Source organism: Kwoniella mangroviensis (assembly GCF_000507465.2).
Source record: "Kwoniella mangroviensis CBS 8507 chromosome 1 map unlocalized Ctg02, whole genome shotgun sequence".
Lineage (NCBI taxonomy): Eukaryota > Fungi > Basidiomycota > Tremellomycetes > Tremellales > Cryptococcaceae > Kwoniella > Kwoniella mangrovensis.
Genome location: NW_027062534.1, coordinates 1,652,507 through 1,669,843, shown reverse-complemented (window position 1 = coordinate 1,669,843; position 17,337 = coordinate 1,652,507). Strand labels below are relative to the sequence as shown.

The 17,337-nt window shown below is 45.2% G+C and overlaps 5 protein-coding genes across 5 annotated transcripts; 3 read left to right on the top strand and 2 right to left on the bottom strand.

Annotated features, from left to right (window-relative positions):
• Positions 1 to 709: 709 nt before the first annotated feature.
• On the top strand, positions 710 to 1,934 carry I203_105726 (uncharacterized protein; the record flags this gene model as incomplete). Its single annotated transcript, XM_019144878.1, has 3 exons — positions 710 to 825; positions 935 to 1,053; positions 1,201 to 1,934. 3 exons carry the CDS (start codon positions 710 to 712, stop codon positions 1,932 to 1,934), a joined length of 969 nt encoding a protein of 322 aa, XP_019006213.1.
• A 553-nt stretch (positions 1,935 to 2,487) lies between these two features.
• On the bottom strand, positions 2,488 to 6,258 carry I203_105725 (uncharacterized protein; the record flags this gene model as incomplete). The annotated part of the gene is made up of 5 exons (XM_019144877.1): positions 2,488 to 3,947; positions 4,020 to 5,635; positions 5,700 to 5,779; positions 5,866 to 5,976; positions 6,046 to 6,258. The coding sequence occupies 5 exons, from the start codon at positions 6,256 to 6,258 to the stop codon at positions 2,488 to 2,490; spliced, it is 3,480 nt and encodes a 1,159-aa protein (XP_019006212.1).
• Positions 6,259 to 6,711: 453 nt separating this feature from the next.
• On the top strand, positions 6,712 to 8,094 carry I203_105724 (uncharacterized protein; the record flags this gene model as incomplete). Its single annotated transcript, XM_019144876.1, has 3 exons — positions 6,712 to 6,849; positions 6,920 to 7,257; positions 7,353 to 8,094. 3 exons carry the CDS (start codon positions 6,712 to 6,714, stop codon positions 8,092 to 8,094), a joined length of 1,218 nt encoding a protein of 405 aa, XP_019006211.1.
• A 276-nt stretch (positions 8,095 to 8,370) lies between these two features.
• Positions 8,371 to 10,243, bottom strand: I203_105723 (uncharacterized protein; the record flags this gene model as incomplete). Its single annotated transcript, XM_019144875.1, has 8 exons — positions 8,371 to 8,553; positions 8,648 to 8,735; positions 8,891 to 8,950; positions 9,021 to 9,127; positions 9,202 to 9,223; positions 9,281 to 9,344; positions 9,425 to 9,595; positions 9,676 to 10,243. 8 exons carry the CDS (start codon positions 10,241 to 10,243, stop codon positions 8,371 to 8,373), a joined length of 1,263 nt encoding a protein of 420 aa, XP_019006210.1.
• A 3,156-nt stretch (positions 10,244 to 13,399) lies between these two features.
• I203_105722 (uncharacterized protein) lies at positions 13,400 to 17,279 on the top strand (the record flags this gene model as incomplete). The annotated part of the gene is made up of 8 exons (XM_019144874.2): positions 13,400 to 13,805; positions 13,866 to 14,069; positions 14,130 to 14,212; positions 14,265 to 14,364; positions 14,424 to 14,503; positions 14,563 to 14,812; positions 14,863 to 16,392; positions 16,450 to 17,279. The coding sequence occupies 8 exons, from the start codon at positions 13,400 to 13,402 to the stop codon at positions 17,277 to 17,279; spliced, it is 3,483 nt and encodes a 1,160-aa protein (XP_019006209.2).
• Between the last annotated feature and the right edge of the window lie 58 nt (positions 17,280 to 17,337).

The window sequence follows — 17,337 nt, the reverse complement described above, 5'->3', positions numbered from 1 at the left end:
GTTTGAATGGATGATTAGGCCACACGTAGTAGATAAGAAGGAGGGAAGACGGGGGATGAACGGTATGAATGGTGTGATGATGTATATATATGTTTCCCCCGGTAATCCGTATGGGGAAATGACGCTTGTGGTAAGAGTACCCTGCACTTCACTCACTCGTGATCTGACTCAGCCATCTGAGAGATATGTAGATATGTAGACGGAGAAACGGGTATGTCCGAATGTGGCATTGATGACGCGTGTCTCTTGTCTGCACGGTCCACCGGCTAAACCTCTCTGTCTGCGTCTTCCTTTGCTTTTGCTCGTCGTCCGTGGGTCTTGGCCACTCCATCATCGTTGTATCTATCCTCTAAATTGTAATCCTATCATCTCATCCCTCTCTCATTCTCATCATCATTGTCACCTGTTACTATCAGTATCATAAAAGAATTACCATATCATTCCATATCATCGACATACCCACACACTTGCGTTTGACACGCTAATCACAACCCACAATCTCATTCACTGAACAACCCTCATTAACGTCAGCAAGATCAAGAGCTATTGTATCACGATTCACTCCACGTCTGTTTGCCCCTCCTTTGAAGATCCTATAGCAAGCACGAACAAATAGATAATCAATCAACCCAAAATCAACAGCATCGATAAAGCAACATCTAACGTGCAAAACCAGTAAAACAAGTATCACTTCAACGTACTCTCAACAATGTCAATCTCACTTCCCAACGGTACTCTTCTCACAGCCCCTTCTTCTTCTTCCACTCCCGTCACATTATCAGCCGCTGTGACCAGGATCCTACACTTGGCTAATTTCTCAGCAGAGTGAGTCTGGCATTTCTTTCCTCTCATCGGGAACCGCCATCTGTCCTACCATCATTTCTCGAGAGAATCTCTGTGCTCTATAGCTGACACCTCTGGTACTACTTTGCAGCCTCAAGACTCGAGACCTTCAGAACATGTTCAAAGATTGGGAAGCTGAGAAAGGTGGATTCCGAATCAAATGGTTAGATGACGTCAACGCTCTGGTCGTATTTGCCGATGCTTCAACTGGTGAGTGGTGTCTCAACATCAAGTCTAATTTCCGTACATTCTTGCAACCTTCTGCTGTCTTCTGCTCCTTCATAATTCATCGTGCCCAGGTTTACATCTCCTTCATCGAGCGGTAAATGAACTAACTCGTCATATTCACACCCCTAGCCAAACGAGCCTACCTCTCACTCCTTCTCCATCCCCCCTCTCAATTCTCAGGCCTTATCAAACCCTATGACCGACCCGACGCCGCTCAGATCATCCAATCTCTCGCAGCACGTTCATTAGGCCATCGATCAACCGGTTCAGCACTCAACGGATCAATCTCATTCCCCTTCCCTACCAATAACGATCCTGCTCAACCCCAAATTCACTCTAGGGCTATGTCAGTGACCAACCCTCTCAACAAGGGTGGGTCCGGGTCAATATCAATCCAACCTGGAGGATCGATCTCCAACGTTCTTAACGGTGGTGGGGTCGGGGGACATGTGAGAGGATCGACAGCTCCACAACGTATTGGTGGTGGTGGAGGTGGGGGACATCATCGAACTTCATCAGCAAGTTCATCTTGGAATAATCGAGCTAGCGGTTCATTCGGTGGTGGAGTATTGAGTTTCTCCTCTTCTTCTGCGGCTGCCAACAAATTACCTACACATAACGAGACTTCCCCTCACCCCCATTCGCTCGCTGCTTCCAGGTCGACTAGCGATTCAGATGGTGAACCAAATATCGTCATTCTAGATCCGTCTGCCACCCAGGGTTTGAAAACTAGATCCAGTACTGCTCCGAATGGAAATGGAAATGCAGATTCAAATGGGAGGGGTAGAAGGGAAAGTGTAAGTGCGGAAAAAGCTATGAGAGAAGTTGAAAAAGCTTTGGCATCGGTCGAAGCTCAAGGCTAGCCAGTTAGGATAGAATAGGATAGGTTGAGTGGAAGAGTCTGATGTTGGACATTCATTTGTTTGGTTTTGGTCTTGTATTCTTCTTGTTAGTTTTGTGTGTTTCTGTTGGATTGAATGAGAATAGCATCAGTCGAGGGATCTACCGAGGTTTAAGGGGAAGAAGGCAAAGAGGTAGCTGGAGGATTATTGGCGTGAAGAGAAGAAGTAAAAATTCTTGGCAATGTTGAAGATTTGTATATAAAACTAATTTCATCATCATAACATACTCGTATGTCAGTCACTATGCTCACTTGAAATCACATTCATTCATTCAAAACCACTTTATGAACGAAATCCCATCCTCATGTCATACTTTTCTACTCTCTTAATATTTCATGACCTTCTGTATAAACATGCATTACATTACATTATTCTACTTCATTATATGTGTACGTGTGTATTATGATACTTGAGGTGTACTACTCGAATGGCTGATCATATCCTATGATACTGCAATCCACAAGAAACGAATAATATCCTATCTCATCTAGCTCTATGTGGTCGTCACTAAACATCACTTCTGTTCACCTTCCACACTCGCATGACCACTCCCCCTTCTGCTCCTACTATCACTCCCACCAGTCAAGTTCGGACTAAGTACCTGACTGATACTACCACCCGTCATCTGCGGACTCAACTTCTTACTTGCACTTTCTCCCGTCCCAGTGCGTTGGGGGGTGATCGCTCTTTGTTGCTGTTGTTGTTGTTGTTGTCCAGTGAGTCCAGTCAATTGCGGACTAAGTATTTTCGGTGTATTTCCAGTCAACTGTGGACTTAACGCTCTAGCAATAGTCGTCCCAGTATTCTGTGGACTGAGTACTTCCCCGTTGATCATCTTCCTCAAAGTATTCTCATTCTTTCTTTGTCTAATCCTCTCAGCTTCTTCCGTTCCACCCGTTTTCTTCAATTTCTTACTTCCCAATTTCAACTCTTCTTCAAACTCATCAATCTTATTCATCTTCTCCTTTTCACGTTGTCTTTGCTGTTGTTCTATAGCTTTCAATCTTGAATTCGGATCACCTTCTTTAGTTCGGATCTCCATCAACAAATTACCGATCCCCCCCTCGGTATTTTCCTCTTCGGTCGAGTCAGGTTTCACAAAAGTTTTACCGGACGATGCTACCCTTCCTCCGTTTATTGTTCTTTGTGTGACGAAATCCTTCACATTACCAAATATAACTTCCACATCATCTAAATCCTTCTTTAGATCCGTACATAATTTAATTTGATAACTCAACAATTTCTGCTCTTCCATCACTCGATGTAATTCAATTTGCCAAGTTGCTCTCCACATAGGATCAGCCAATTGAACGTCCGAACTTAACTGATCAACTAATTTCTTAGCTTTTTCCAAATCATTATGTATGGTGTTCATCTGTGATTTTGAGGGAGTGACATATCTCTTCGAAGCATCTTCTCGAGCTTTATCGATGAGATCAGAAACATCTTCAACGGATTGGATCGTGTCTTGACATTGTGATTCAAGTTTCGTCTTTGAATTATCTAACAAAGCTCTATTACCTCCCATCTTAGTTTTAACTACATCCCTCATAGCTGAATTTTGAGTTCGTAATTTCCCAAATGATTCTTTCGTCTCGTTTAGGAAATCAACGTGAAGTTGACGCATGACTGCCAGGTCTCTTCGAAGGGATTGCAGCTCGTCATGCTGTTTTTGCAATTCAGCTTCTTTCTCTGGGGTGAGGTTGGAAAGACCGCTTCGAGGTGAGGGCGATCCCGGACGCGGACCGGTGGGAACGGCAGTAGTGGACGAAGAAAGAGCGATGGTTTCTGAAGATGGTCGACGGACGATGGTGGATGGGCGAGACATTTGGGCAGATGGTGATACAGCAAGTAAGGAGGGCGAAGGTGTCATAGAGTGTCGTCGGGTAGAATCGATAGTCTTCTTCATATCTTTTATTTCCTGCATCAAACTCGCAAAGGTAGTATCGAAATGTTGTTTCACTTGATCGAGGGCTATATCCCACAGCACAATCGCTCAGCATGAATTCAATGACATTATTCATGTCCCAGTGCGACCCGACTTACGCTCAATGTTCAAGTTCAGTACACAACCATCCTTCAGTTCTTCCATATCCTCCAATTCAAATTGTACTCCCGTCCTATTATCCCTGATATACACATCCGGGAAATCCTCCATCCCCGGATCATATTCGAATCTCTCCATGAAGAGTAATCTAAGATTGGACATACTGACAGGTAAATCCACCGTGGCCTTCTTCACTTGTCTACCAATCTGTAGGAAAACCGATACGCTCGTTGGAGCAGAAACTGACGATCGAGGTCTGGGTGTAGCATTTTGACCTATATCATCCGGATCGGGAGTCTTGACCACTCGGACTGATCGATCAGATTGATCATCTGACAGTACATCACCAGTGGGCGTGGTGGGCCTAGCCAACTCGCCATTAGCTTGTAAATGCGTAGCGGAAGTTGGCGAGATGAGTGGATCTGCGTCAGCAGATACAGCTTTGTTTAGAGCAGCATTGGTAATTGATTCAGGCAAAGCTGGCATGGGTGGTGGTCGATCTGCCCTCCTTGTAGGTCTCTGGGGACTACCGATACCTGATTTCTTCCCTGGAGAACCAGGTAACATCTTGTTGAATGTATAGCTCGAGAATCGCTTTGACGCTCTTCTCTCTAACGCATCAGATCTCTGCAAAGCAGCCAGAGTCGCTCGTGTTTCTGGAGGTACATCTGGTAAACCATCTATGGACTGACTGGAAGCTGGGGCCGGAGGTGTAGGAGCCGGGGGTTGAGGCTCGTCAGGCAGATCGAGGGCTGCTGGTAGGTTGAGAACAGGTAAAGAGGGTGGGATGGGAGGTTGCTGGGTGGAAGACTCTTCAGCTATTATTTGGGGTAATTGTTCATGCTGCTTGGCTGGACTTCTATTGGGAGGTGATCTGATAGGAGATCCATTGGTGATATCAGAATCCGCTGAGAATCTCGATACCGGTCTCTGAGAGCTATAACTATCTCTACTGAACTTATCTGGTCTGGGAGGGGGTTTGCTCGATGGTAAATTATGCACTTGAATAGTCGGTGGAGGCGAAGGTGCGGCTGGTACGGGATTGTCGATAAGTTGATGTCTTTTCGGTTCCTGCTGTACGGGAACTGGTGAAGCTGATCGTTTATGTTGATGAGTCTGCTCAGGAGCCCTCATACGTGGTGGACGGAAGGCATCTGGAGGTGCGGGTCTACTAGGCAGACCAGTCCGATTGTTCCCTCTTTCCGCTAGAGCTGATGAGGAAGGTACTTTGGTACCAGGTAAATTTGAATGTTGAGAAGCTGGACTGGTCGAGCTGGTTGATCCACCTGATTTGTGCGTCATCCTATAATCAGTCTCAGGTGGTGGAGTTGGGATTACTTCTCCTTTTGACGGTTTACGTTGTTGATGTCCAGCTGATGGAGCTGTTCCGGTCGGTTGAGCCGTGGGCATGACTACTGCCGGAGGTGGATCGTTCCTCTGTCGATCTTGTATCAACCTCTTGTAGGCTGCTTGTTTCTGCTTCAACCCATGAAGGAGATTATATATGATCTGACGGATCTCAGGGAGGTACACTTCTAACGTTTCGTGATTCTGGTCGTAAGATAGACATTGCTCTAAACATGCTCGTAGATCTTGAGGTATTGCGTCGAGCTCGCTGCGAGAGATTATCAAATCAATCAGAATCAGGTGTGCTGCTAGGGAGACATGTTTGAACTCACTGAGTTGATATTCCTGCTCTATGAAATGCCTGTATACAAACCTCAAAACCATTTCCTAATCTCACATAGATATCGCTGACCTGTTCGTTTATCAGTATATATCAGCTGGGTCCCTCCAACATTACTTCGCGTAAGTGAATGAGGGCACATGGTAAATTCCACTCACATCAGTTTCTGATATCAAAGCTTGCGACCATTGTTCCAACCCTTGCAAAAGCTGCTTTGTAGTGACCAGTAATCTAGTGATGGAAGAATCTAGAGCTGAAGTGTACTGGCCCTGTATATGCCAGTAGAAGAACGATTAAGACTGCATCTGATATGACATGATATTGGCAATATGACTTACAGCTGATCTACTCGATCCACTCGACCTCCTGGGGGGTTGACTGGAACCACCACCCTGGCCATGTCCATTCCCACCAGTTTCTCTACCTATAGGACTAGGATCCAAGCCCATATTTGGTCTTGTGCTTGCGTCGTAGGATGAGGAGGTCGACGATGAAGCTGAAGTGGAAGGACCAGGTATAGGAGTAGGGTACGATATATTGGGTCTTGACATTATCTTTGTGTTCGTTATTCGTAATTGTGATTGATGATAATTGATCGAGGTAAAGGATGGTGATACTTGAGCGGCGCGTTACTACACTTTTGTCAAAAGGCGTGTCGTATGTTCCGTGACGGCTGCCCTATCCTGTTCTTTTTCTTTCCTTTCGATCCACCAAGACTGTCGAGTGCACTGATGATCATTGACTGTACACGGTGGACGTGAAGATGAGAGAACTGAGAGTGAGGAAGAGATGATCCCATTGTGATTGTGTCTTTGTTCACTTTTAACGTGTCTTGTTTGCGGCCCCGCACAGACACTTTCCCACTTTTCTACCATTATTTGATACCCGTTAAATTTCTGAAAAAAAGGTCCGAACTCATCTCTCTTCGACATCTATCGAATCGATACTTTTATCTATAAGCTATAGATCATACTGCAGCTAGAAAATCGTACTGGTCTTCTACTATGCCAGCTATAGCTTCGACCTCTGCATCCGCATCATCAAGTAGGATGTCTTCCCCCGCTCCTACTCCTTCGGGGTCCGGTGGATCCGGTCCAACGCAACCTATCGACGCCTATCGACCGATATCTGGACATGTCAAAGTACGTGAATGTCCCAGACCGTCTGTGACACCCATTGACAGCAGCTTATGATGGTACTTGACTCACTCAGAAACCAATCATACCACTTTTGCCTTCCTCCGCGACTCCGAACTTACCAACATTACTATCTCTAGATCCAATCACTCATACATCGAGATTATCAGGTAAAACACTCCAAGCTTCCGATCCTACCTCTTCTTCATCTACCACTCTACCGAATATAGGCAGTAGCAGTATATCACCATTGGTCAGAGGGAAGAAGAGAAATAGGGGATATCCAAGTGAATTGCAGAAAGTTAGAGATGAACAGCAGCGGAAAGAGGGCGAACGGAGGGAATTAGGATTGAGTGGGATGAGGAAAGTCAGGAGAAGGTTAGGTGGAGTCATGAGCAAGGGGACGAAGATCTCGTAAGTGCAAAATGTGATTTATGATAGATTTGACATCTGTCCTCGTGGACTGTAGTTATATCATGACTGACATGGTATTGTGTTTTTTTTTTTAGATACAATTCCCTGATACCTCTCAATCACCTTCATACGAATTACCTATTTCAACTCTTATCTTTACCTCCCCTTCCTTCTCCTTCATCATCGAAAATCAACACTACCAATGATGTGACGCCGACAATAAATTCCGAAGTTGTATTATCTAAATTATCCAAAGCTGATTTTACCGGTATGAAAATAACGGTCATATCATCTAAGAACCCATCATTGGTGAATCAAAAAGGTATAATAATAGAAGAGACATGTTCGACATTCAGGATAGTTACGGAGATAGACAATAAAGTAAAGGTCATACCGAAAAATGGAAGTTTATTTAGAATTCATGTACCAGCTTATTCACCCTTACATGGAATGTCATCCGACACACAGAATATGGATATAGACATGGGTGATCAACATGGCTCTGGATTGGATTTAGAAGAATTTTTGAATAAATGTCCAAGATTACAAATCGATTTGTTAGGATCGAATTTCCTTAATAGATCGGGAGATAGAGCAGGTAAAAAGGTGAAACCACTTCAAGGGAATGGTGGTGGGTCGGGATGGGCTCAGGATTGGATAAAGGAAACGGATTGGGAGAAGACGTTCAATTTGTTAGAGGATGAACTCGATGAGACTAACAACAGAAAGGCTACACCTGCGAAGGGAAAGAAGCGTGGTGGTGGTGGAGAAGGAAAGAAGAGGAAGAGGAATAAGAGTAGAAGGAAGGATCCACCGGCTTTTGGCAATCCCGAATAAAGTTAAAACTGTTACTGCAACGTTGTATACGATGAGCCCACCGGATGAACAAATACGACTTATTCTCATGAACACATCGTACATCACTGTTAACTTGGTCATGTTGGTGATCCGATATCTAGACAAGACGAGCACCGATGCATTGGCGTAAAGGAGACCGAAGCTAGTTAATGTTTTAGGACTCGATGGATCTGACTGGATGCAAGAGAAGCAAGCGAGATTATTCGTTTGAGACTGATGTAAAGGCGAACAGTACTCGTACAGAGCACATCCAAACTAATAACCTGGACCAGCTACACCAGTTTTCCTGTGAATCCTCTTAACGATCTCAGCGTAATTCGCTTCGTTCTCGGGGTTGATGAATCCATGTCTAATTAGGAAATCAATAGTAACGACCGCTGAGGTGGGCTTGAATTCGTTCCTCTTCAAGGCGGAGATCACTTCTGGAACAGACAGGAGCTATAAGGCAAAACCAGATAGCAAGGTTATCAGCACTTCCGTCAAAATTCTCGAAAAAATGGTGAGAGGTACAGGGCCAAGTGTATGGACTTACCTGGAAGGACTCTACTTCTTCGTCATTGGGTTGAGGCTTGATGTAGTCATCTGAATCTGAAGAAGGAAGCGGGAGGTCGAAGACGTAACTGCACTCATCAAATGACTGAATCAGTATAACATACTTAGCCATACAGATAGTGGATCGTGTTTTACTTACTCAGAGTCTATAAAACGAAAATAGACAGTCAAATCAATCAGTCGTGAAGCTCGAACATTTCAACTCCGAAAGATGGTTTGTCACCCACCAGGTGCGAGTCCACCCCATTTGGTGAGTTGGAAAAGAGAAATCATTCCTGCGTGTCTACCGTATCGTATATTATCGAGGAAGTCAGTTAGCATGCTCACTGTATCAAAAGAGATTTGTGACTCACCTGACATATCTCTTGATCAATCCCTCATCCCATCCGGCTTCTTCCTTGCATTCAACCAGGAGAGCTTGGAGGGGTGTGTGGCCCGAGCGGATATCACCGGCTACGGTCTAACAGACATACGAGGTTCAGCTATCATCAGCAAGTGTACTTACCCGAGTGTGCGTTGATTGAAATCACTCACACTATCGTATTTCAACGGAGATCTATCGTATTTTACATTATAAGTCATAAAATCCCTACACGGTCTCAAAATCACCCACTTGATCCTATTGGCACTTCGTCTAGGTATCCAAACCTTCATCTCATCACCTTGACCTTCGTAAGCTATTGACAAATAGTAAATCAGTCTCTGTACTGAATTTCACTCTTGAGACTATCTCGCACAGTTTTTTAAGGCTACTTACCAGTCACATGGACACCTAAAGCTGTACATCCCAAGATGGGCGTTGCGGCACGTTCAATTTCAAAAGCGACATTACCAAAAGGTTTCTTGGCTTCTTGTTGAATTTCTTTAGATTGTTGCCACATGCTGGATTTGGTCGAAGCGTATATAGGGAAAGGTTCATTCATCCATACTACCAAGTTGATTCAAACAAATCCAAGTTTAGCCCTATAAGAACAACACACATTGATCATTCAGTTCGTCTCCACTCACATTTCATAGCTTCTGGGAATTTGTTTGCATCTTTCCATTTCGCTACTACTCTACTCATAACTTCCGTTCGAGCTTTCAAACCTTGTTTGTTCACTTCATCAGAAAAAAAAATAGCAAGAACGATAACTTTATAATCTTCTTTATGTTTTTTCTTTTCTTCCTTATCTTTACCACCCGATTCGATTACTTGTTCACCTTCCGGAACACCTTCTTCCTGTTCTTGTGGCTTTTCTTGTTCCTCTTCTTGTTCTTGTTGTTTGGCGACTTCATTTTTCTTCTTGTCTTTCGCTTTTTTAGCCAACTCTCTCTCTTTACCTTCTAATTTCTTCAAGATCGAAAAGAATTGCAGACCCTTCTCACTTTTAAGGTCTTTCAGCAAATCGCTGGGGACTAGGCCAATGGGTGGAAGACGACTTTGAAAATCTTTGAGAGTGAGATGTAATGGGAGTAATCTCTTACCGTTTAAGGGGTGTCTTGTAGGGTAGGGTGTGGTGAAGGACGGGAAGTTATCGGCGGAACGGATGATGTTGAGAAGGGGAGTCTGGGCTTGGGTCTCAGAAGTGGACATCTTGGAAATGGTTGATGTGCAGATTGGAATATTGGTAGGGTAGTTCGAGTGATGTCGATATCGAAGATTAGATAAGCCTGTATGCAAAAAGCTATGTTGCTTGTATGTGTATATCAGTCGAGCATTGAGGTATAGAAAAGCATCAAGGTTATATATGCCTTCATAGGTTATCGGTCATTTACGTCAGTATTTACTCTGACTCAGCATATGGAATTGGAAGGAGTAGACATAAAGGATTAGCAGTGAAAGGTGATAGACTAGCAGAAAAAGAAAAGGTCTTCTCTGACGTGTGTGGGCAGATACGCTCATGATCTCTTTTCAACCTCTTTGTTCTTTCGCTGTACATACGAGTCAGGAGTACATTGCGGCTCGTATTTCAGCATACTTCAGAAAGAGTTTGTTGCAGTCCTGGATAATTGTGTCTTGTGTTAGAGGTTATAACCTCCTTACACCATTAGACTAGATTGCGTCAAAAGCCACCCCACCCTTCAGGATACAGTTTATGCTATATGCCACATGCTACAAAGGTTTCAACTATCATTTTACTTTTCGGCGATTTCGTCCTACACATTGAGAATTACGGCACGACATTTACACTTCGGAGAATTTCTGCTTTAGATCGGATTGGTAGTCAAGGAACTGGACTCAGCTAAATGATGCAAAATAAACCTCCGTAGTACACAAACAACTCCTTTGGTCTAGAACTGCTAACACATCTTTCGTCATTTGATCGATGGGGGTTAAAGAGGGTCTTGGTCAAAACAAGATGATGAATGTGGTGCTGTGTACGTCAATCATTCTAGAAAAACTCTTCAGTCCCTCACGATCATTCCGAAACTTACGCATCCGCTCTCCATCGTATTGGGCTCGGTCTTGTCCCCCAAATCCTTGTCCACGTTCCCTCAGGGTGGGCATGTTATCGCATCTTTCTCTACAGTGCCCAACGCCACGTAACTGAGATGGGATGTTAACAAAGTAACTCATCCGATTTCTTCTTTTTCTGTAACTTACTAAGTTACTGTACGTGTACGTTTTTCTTACCGCATTTGAGCTTTGAGCTTAAACCCGCCTGATCAGATTCCAGGGTTCTGCGTTTGGTTTGTTTTTCCTTCCGCTTCATCATCGAGAAACAGAAAACTCCGGCCGTACACGTATATGTGCGTACCTGAGTTCTTCTTCCCCACAATTGACTAAAATACCTTTCTTCTCACTTTTTTACCCTTAAACACCAATCATCGAGCGAAAAAAAAGACTAATTGACCCTGAACCTGAACAGCACCTTAAGAACGCTAGTCACAGCCAACGAAGAGCCATACCATTTCTTGGATTTAGCTGAAAGTGTGGTCTAACCATAACCACACCCCCTTGTCGCCCTCGAGTTTCTCTTCTTTTGACCTTTTCCCTTAAAACCACTCACTTCATCTTCTCATCATTCATCATCATCATCATCATTATTCCTTCATCTTCCATCAAGGATACAAAGAAGATCGTCTCTGCATTGCTTACGTTCGTTAATCCCCCTCAACGTGAATTCATCGATCTCGTCAAGATAGATACCCAAACGCGTGGAAGTGTTAGATATCTGATACTCCTACAGATCAACATCTAATTGGCGTCGATCAATTATCCCCGGATTCATCAAGATCTGAAGACACCAGGTCCCACCCATTTTGAATACCTGGTCTCCTGTACGCATCTACTGGACGATCAACGTTGGTTGCGTAGAACACCCGTCTAGACAGAGAGAAGCTCGTCAATCAAGAACGTCTATACAAGCTGTGAGTGGAGATACATTACTCTGATCGCGATTGATGGTGGATCTGAAACGATTAGCATGCAATTGCATTACTGACGTCTGTGTGCTTCTTCATCTCATCAATCAATCCAATCTACTGCACCTCATGCTCCGCCGACCATCAAACATCACGCCTCCTACGATACGTCCGAATCTATGCCCGAACCGAACTACGCTTTGACATATCCCATCAAACAATCAAACCTCTCAAAATCCCGATCATCACGCTGTCATCATTATGTTCACAACAACGCATTGACCCTCCATGTTGTTCTCGTCTCATGTGCTAATCCACAGCCTCGATCAAATTCGTCCACACCATCAAAGTAACGTACGTACCCGGTTTGCGCCCATCACAAAAACAACTTTAGAGACTACAAGCGTACCAGTGGGGAATAGACTTCTGATAATTAGCCTGATTCGGTACCTTCCTTTGGACAAGAGAAGAAAAGGAGATACAACGATCATAGCGTCCCCATCAGACCCATCAGACCCATCAACGATCAAAGCCAGGGAAAGGAATCATCGTTCACCATTCATCATCATCACACAACCTTTTTAGATCACCATCAAAAGTATCTTAGCATATTTTCAATTGAGGTTGAAATAGATCAAAGCGACTACAACGCATTGATAGACAAGACCAAAGGAACTCACTCGCCATCTCCCACCTCCCCCTTCCCCGCTCACCCGACCAACCCACAACCGACAACACGCTCAGTCATCGTCTTCTGTCTGTCTCTTCGTTCCTTCGTTCCTTCCTTCAACTCTTCAGCACAGCATCACTCATCTCTTCAAGAACAACAAAGTAGAGTAATAGCTTATAGAGGTTGAAGAGATACAAGACTGTAAATTATAAAAGCATCTCTGGTCAAAGAGTTGCAGGTTCGTATATCGACACGTGAGTCGATCACTTCCTCTGTCACCATGATCTTTCTTCTTTTTCTTCTTCCTTTTCAGATGATAGGTCTGTCTTCCAAACATCTTTCCATCGTTTCGTCATCCCATGCCTTCTTCAAACGCCCATTCCACTCTGTACATACCCATCGTATCGGAGATCTGGTCGTCATGCTATCTTCGTGAAGCATCCGGAACAAAGGATGTTATCGTTCAAGAAGATGGAAGACACTCTTCTGGTCCGACCAGACTTTGACTCGGGATCACGACATGTCGTCGCCCATGGCTATGTCATGCTTTATCAGCAGCACCTCTATGGTCCCTCTTTCTTCCCCTCATTTGCCACCATCTTACCCTCGACCGCATTGTTGTGATTTTGTATGTGAATTTATCATCTTACTCTTGCTGATATCACCTCATTTGCAATGCGACCACTCGTGAATCGACCAATAGTCAGACCCGTTATGCCAGACGCCAGGATGTCACACTCATCCCACCACCATCATCATTCCCACTCTTCCCATGCCTACCCTTCCCATGGTCCTCCATCGGGCTATCCACCTTCTTCCTCACATTCACCATACCCGCAATCAGCACATCATCACCACCATTCCTCAAGACACGTTTCTAACGGTCCACCACCTACTGCTCCGGGAATGGTCGGTGGACCTCACCCGCCACCTATGACCATGGCTGGACCTCCCCCAGAAGCCATCGGTCCACCATCGATAGTCGCCATGGGAAATGGACATGGCCACCCGGCAGGTATGGGCGGACCTATCAGTCCTGCTGCTAGGGCAGCAAAGGAAAAGATGGATAATCTCCTAGCTCAGTTGGCTAACGCTAATGAAAACACTTGGATGTTGATTGGTATGTCATGACGTCTGTTTTGAAGTTGTTTCAGATGCTGATGTTATAAATGCGACATAGGTGCCGTCGCTGAAGGAATGAATAACCCTGATCGAGCACTAACAGCGTTCGAAAATGCTCTGCGACATAACCCTTCGTCCGTGCTTGGATTGAATGCTGTCGCCTCCATAGCGAGGAGCAGAGATAATTTCGATAAAGCCATAGAGTATTTCCAAAGGATTCTCAACATAAACCAAGAGAACGGAGAAGTATGGGGATCGATGGGTAAGTTGTCAGGTATCCATGATTTGGGTTGAGCTCAACTTACATGCGAATGTTCCTCAGGTCACTGCTTGTTGATGAAAGATGATCTACCGAAAGCGTACACCGCCTATCAACAGGCGTTATATCATCTACCTAATCCCAAGGTAAGCCATTGTTCTGTATTCTTCATGATACCATGACTGATGGTTTCGACAGGAACCTAAATTATGGTATGGTATCGGTATCCTATACGACCGATACGGTTCATTCGAACATGCGGAAGAAGCCTTCTCGAGTGTGCTCAAGATGGATCCTAGTGAGTTCATCGCATATAGTGGCAGAGTCTGAAGAGTGGAAGCTGATGGAAATATGTAGATTTCGAGAAAGCAAACGAAATTTACTTCCGATTGGGTATCATATACAAGCATCAACGCAAATTCGGAGCCTCGTTGGAGGTGAGCTACTTGCAAAGTGGGTTTTACATCGAAGCTGACAAAGAAACACTTCAATGTAGTGTTTCCGATACATCCTCAACAATCCACCCCGTCCGCTCACATCATGGGATATCTGGTTCCAGCTCGGTCACGTATATGAGCAAGATCGAGATTACGAAAATGCCCGGGAAGCCTATCTGCGAGTGTTGAGTCATCAACCCGACCATGCCAAAGTACTTCAACAGCTTGGTTGGCTTCACCACCAACCTGGCGCTCCATTTGCCGATCAGGATAAGGCTGTCCAGTACCTCACCAAGAGTCTCGAGACCGGTAAGTGAGCCTACTATAGAACGATGTACATAAGCTGATTTCACATTTAGACGGGACCGATGCTCAAAGTTGGTACCTCCTGGGTCGAGCTTTCATGGCCGGTCAAAGATACAACAAAGCGTACGAAGCTTATCAGCAAGCTGTTTATCGGGATGGCCGAAACCCTACTTTCTGGTGTTCCATCGGTGTCCTCTACTATCAAATCAATCAATATAGAGATGCGCTTGATGCTTACTCTCGAGCTATCCGACTCAATCCTTACATCAGTGAAGTATGGTACAACTTAGGAAGTCTTTACGAATCTTGCAACAACCAAATTACCGATGCAATCGACGCTTATTCCAGAGCAGCCGAGCTAGATCCATCGAATACGACGATCAAGCAACGACTCAGCATTCTCCAAACTCATGGCAATGCACCCCTTCCTCCCGCCCCTGGTCCAGTCGACGTTCATCCATCTCAATACAGCGCTACACCTACCGGCCAACATCCACCTGGTCATTCACCCGGTCAATCACCCCACGGTCATCCCGGACAACTTCAACCAGGTGAAGGACCTGCTGCCGGAAGAGACTTACCCCCACCACCTCCTGGAAGCGAATTTGGTCGACCTCAATCTCCAGGACCTTTCCGAGGTGGACCTGTACCTCCTCCTCTTGCGCACGTTGACGAAAGCCGAGGATCGATGTCAAGACATGCTCCTCTGGCACCTATGGAGACAGAACGACCAGATGGACCCAGAGAAAGAGGCGAGCCTCCTCGTGGTGGACCTCAGTATAATGGAGGTGGAAGGTTCGATCTTGCTGGCCGACATATCGAAACACCTCCTTCTCCAGGGCGACGAGATCCCTTCGGTAATGGACCACCTAATCATGCAGGATATCCTCCTTCGTACCCTAGAGATAGAGAACACGAAGAATGGGAAAGGAGCAGGGAAAGATCGCGGATCCCTCCCGGTGGTCTACTCGACGTCAGAGGACCTTCGCCAAGAATGCAAGATCGAGTACCTCATCCCAACGTGGATCCTCGTCGACAACCGTCTCCTAGGCTTCCACCTGACTATAGGGGTCAGGACTATTCTCGAGCTGGCGAATCACCTTACCCACCTGGATATCCTTATGAGCACCGTGGATCGTACCCCTCGGGACCTGATCCGCGATATGATCCTAAGCGAGAAGCGGAGGAAGCCAGACGTCGTGATGAAGGGCGAAGATTCGAAGAGAGAGAACTCAACGGGTCTATCCGACATGGATCGGTCACTAGGGATCTACGAGCCGATGATGTCAGAGTACCTAGTCCTGCTCCTTCAACAGGTAGTAAAGCTGGCTCTAAAAGAAGGAATGAGAATGAGAAAGTTGGAAATGCCAAGAGAGCGAAAGATGATAAACCACCTAGCAAGAGAGGAAGTGGGGATAGCGCCAAGAAGGATAAATCAAAAGGAAATCTCAAAGCTACTGTGGATGAAGAATCTAGAGGTCTTTCGCCTAGACCTACAAATGCTAGTAGTCCTTCTGCATCCGTTAGGAGTACACCTCAGCAGACACCTCAAAAGCCCGCTCCCACTAGGACAGTGGATGAAGGTGAGCTGCAAGCTACGGATGACTCCTGTGAGGTCATAGCTGACAGACCATATGTAGATTACGATGAAGGTGCCGCCGATGCTTTGATGACATTACATGGAGATCGACCACCGACAAGTAAAGATAGTACAACTCGAGATGGATCACCGTCTTCTCGAAGTCCAGCTGCCCCGTCCGTAGTAGGATCAAAGAGATTAGAACCACCTTCACCTTCATCTTCTCCAGCTACCATCTCCAAAAAGCCCAAAGGCGATAAATCGATTTCACCTCCTGCTCCTACTGCCGCATCAAGTAGACGAACGATCATTGAAGTTCTTAATACACCTTCTATCGGATCGCCTTTACCTCGATCGACACCTGCTGAAGAAAAGGAGAAGATTGATTCGGACGCAAAAAAGTTGGAAGAACCCAAGGTTGAAGCTGAACCAGAAAAAGAGAAAGAGAAGGAGAAAGACACATCAACCACTGCTGCTGCATCTGACGAAGTGGAGAAACAGCATGGAGAGGAAGAAGGAGAGGTGAAGGAAGCCTCAAGACCACCTACACCACCTTTACCTCCCTCGTCACCTAAGGTTTCCGGAGTGGCTGAGAAAGATAAGAAGAGCGAGGAGGCTAATGGTGATGTAGATGCGGATGTGGAAATGGGAGAACCTGAGGAAACCGGAACTGAAGTTGAGACCAAGACTGCTCCTGCTTCTGAGGTCGTCGAAGAAGGTGAAACCTTGGATGAGGAAGTATCGATAGATCAAGGTAAAAAGACGGGTATGGAAGTCGATCAAAAGGAAGGTGAAAAAGAGGAAGATGGTGAATTGAAGGAATCTGAAGAAGTAGGAGAAATCGAAGTCGACGCAAATGAAAAAGTTAAAGCTAAAGAAGTTGAAGCGTGATAACTAAGTTCTGCAAGCTCAGTTTTACATATATATACATACATATATACAATTATAT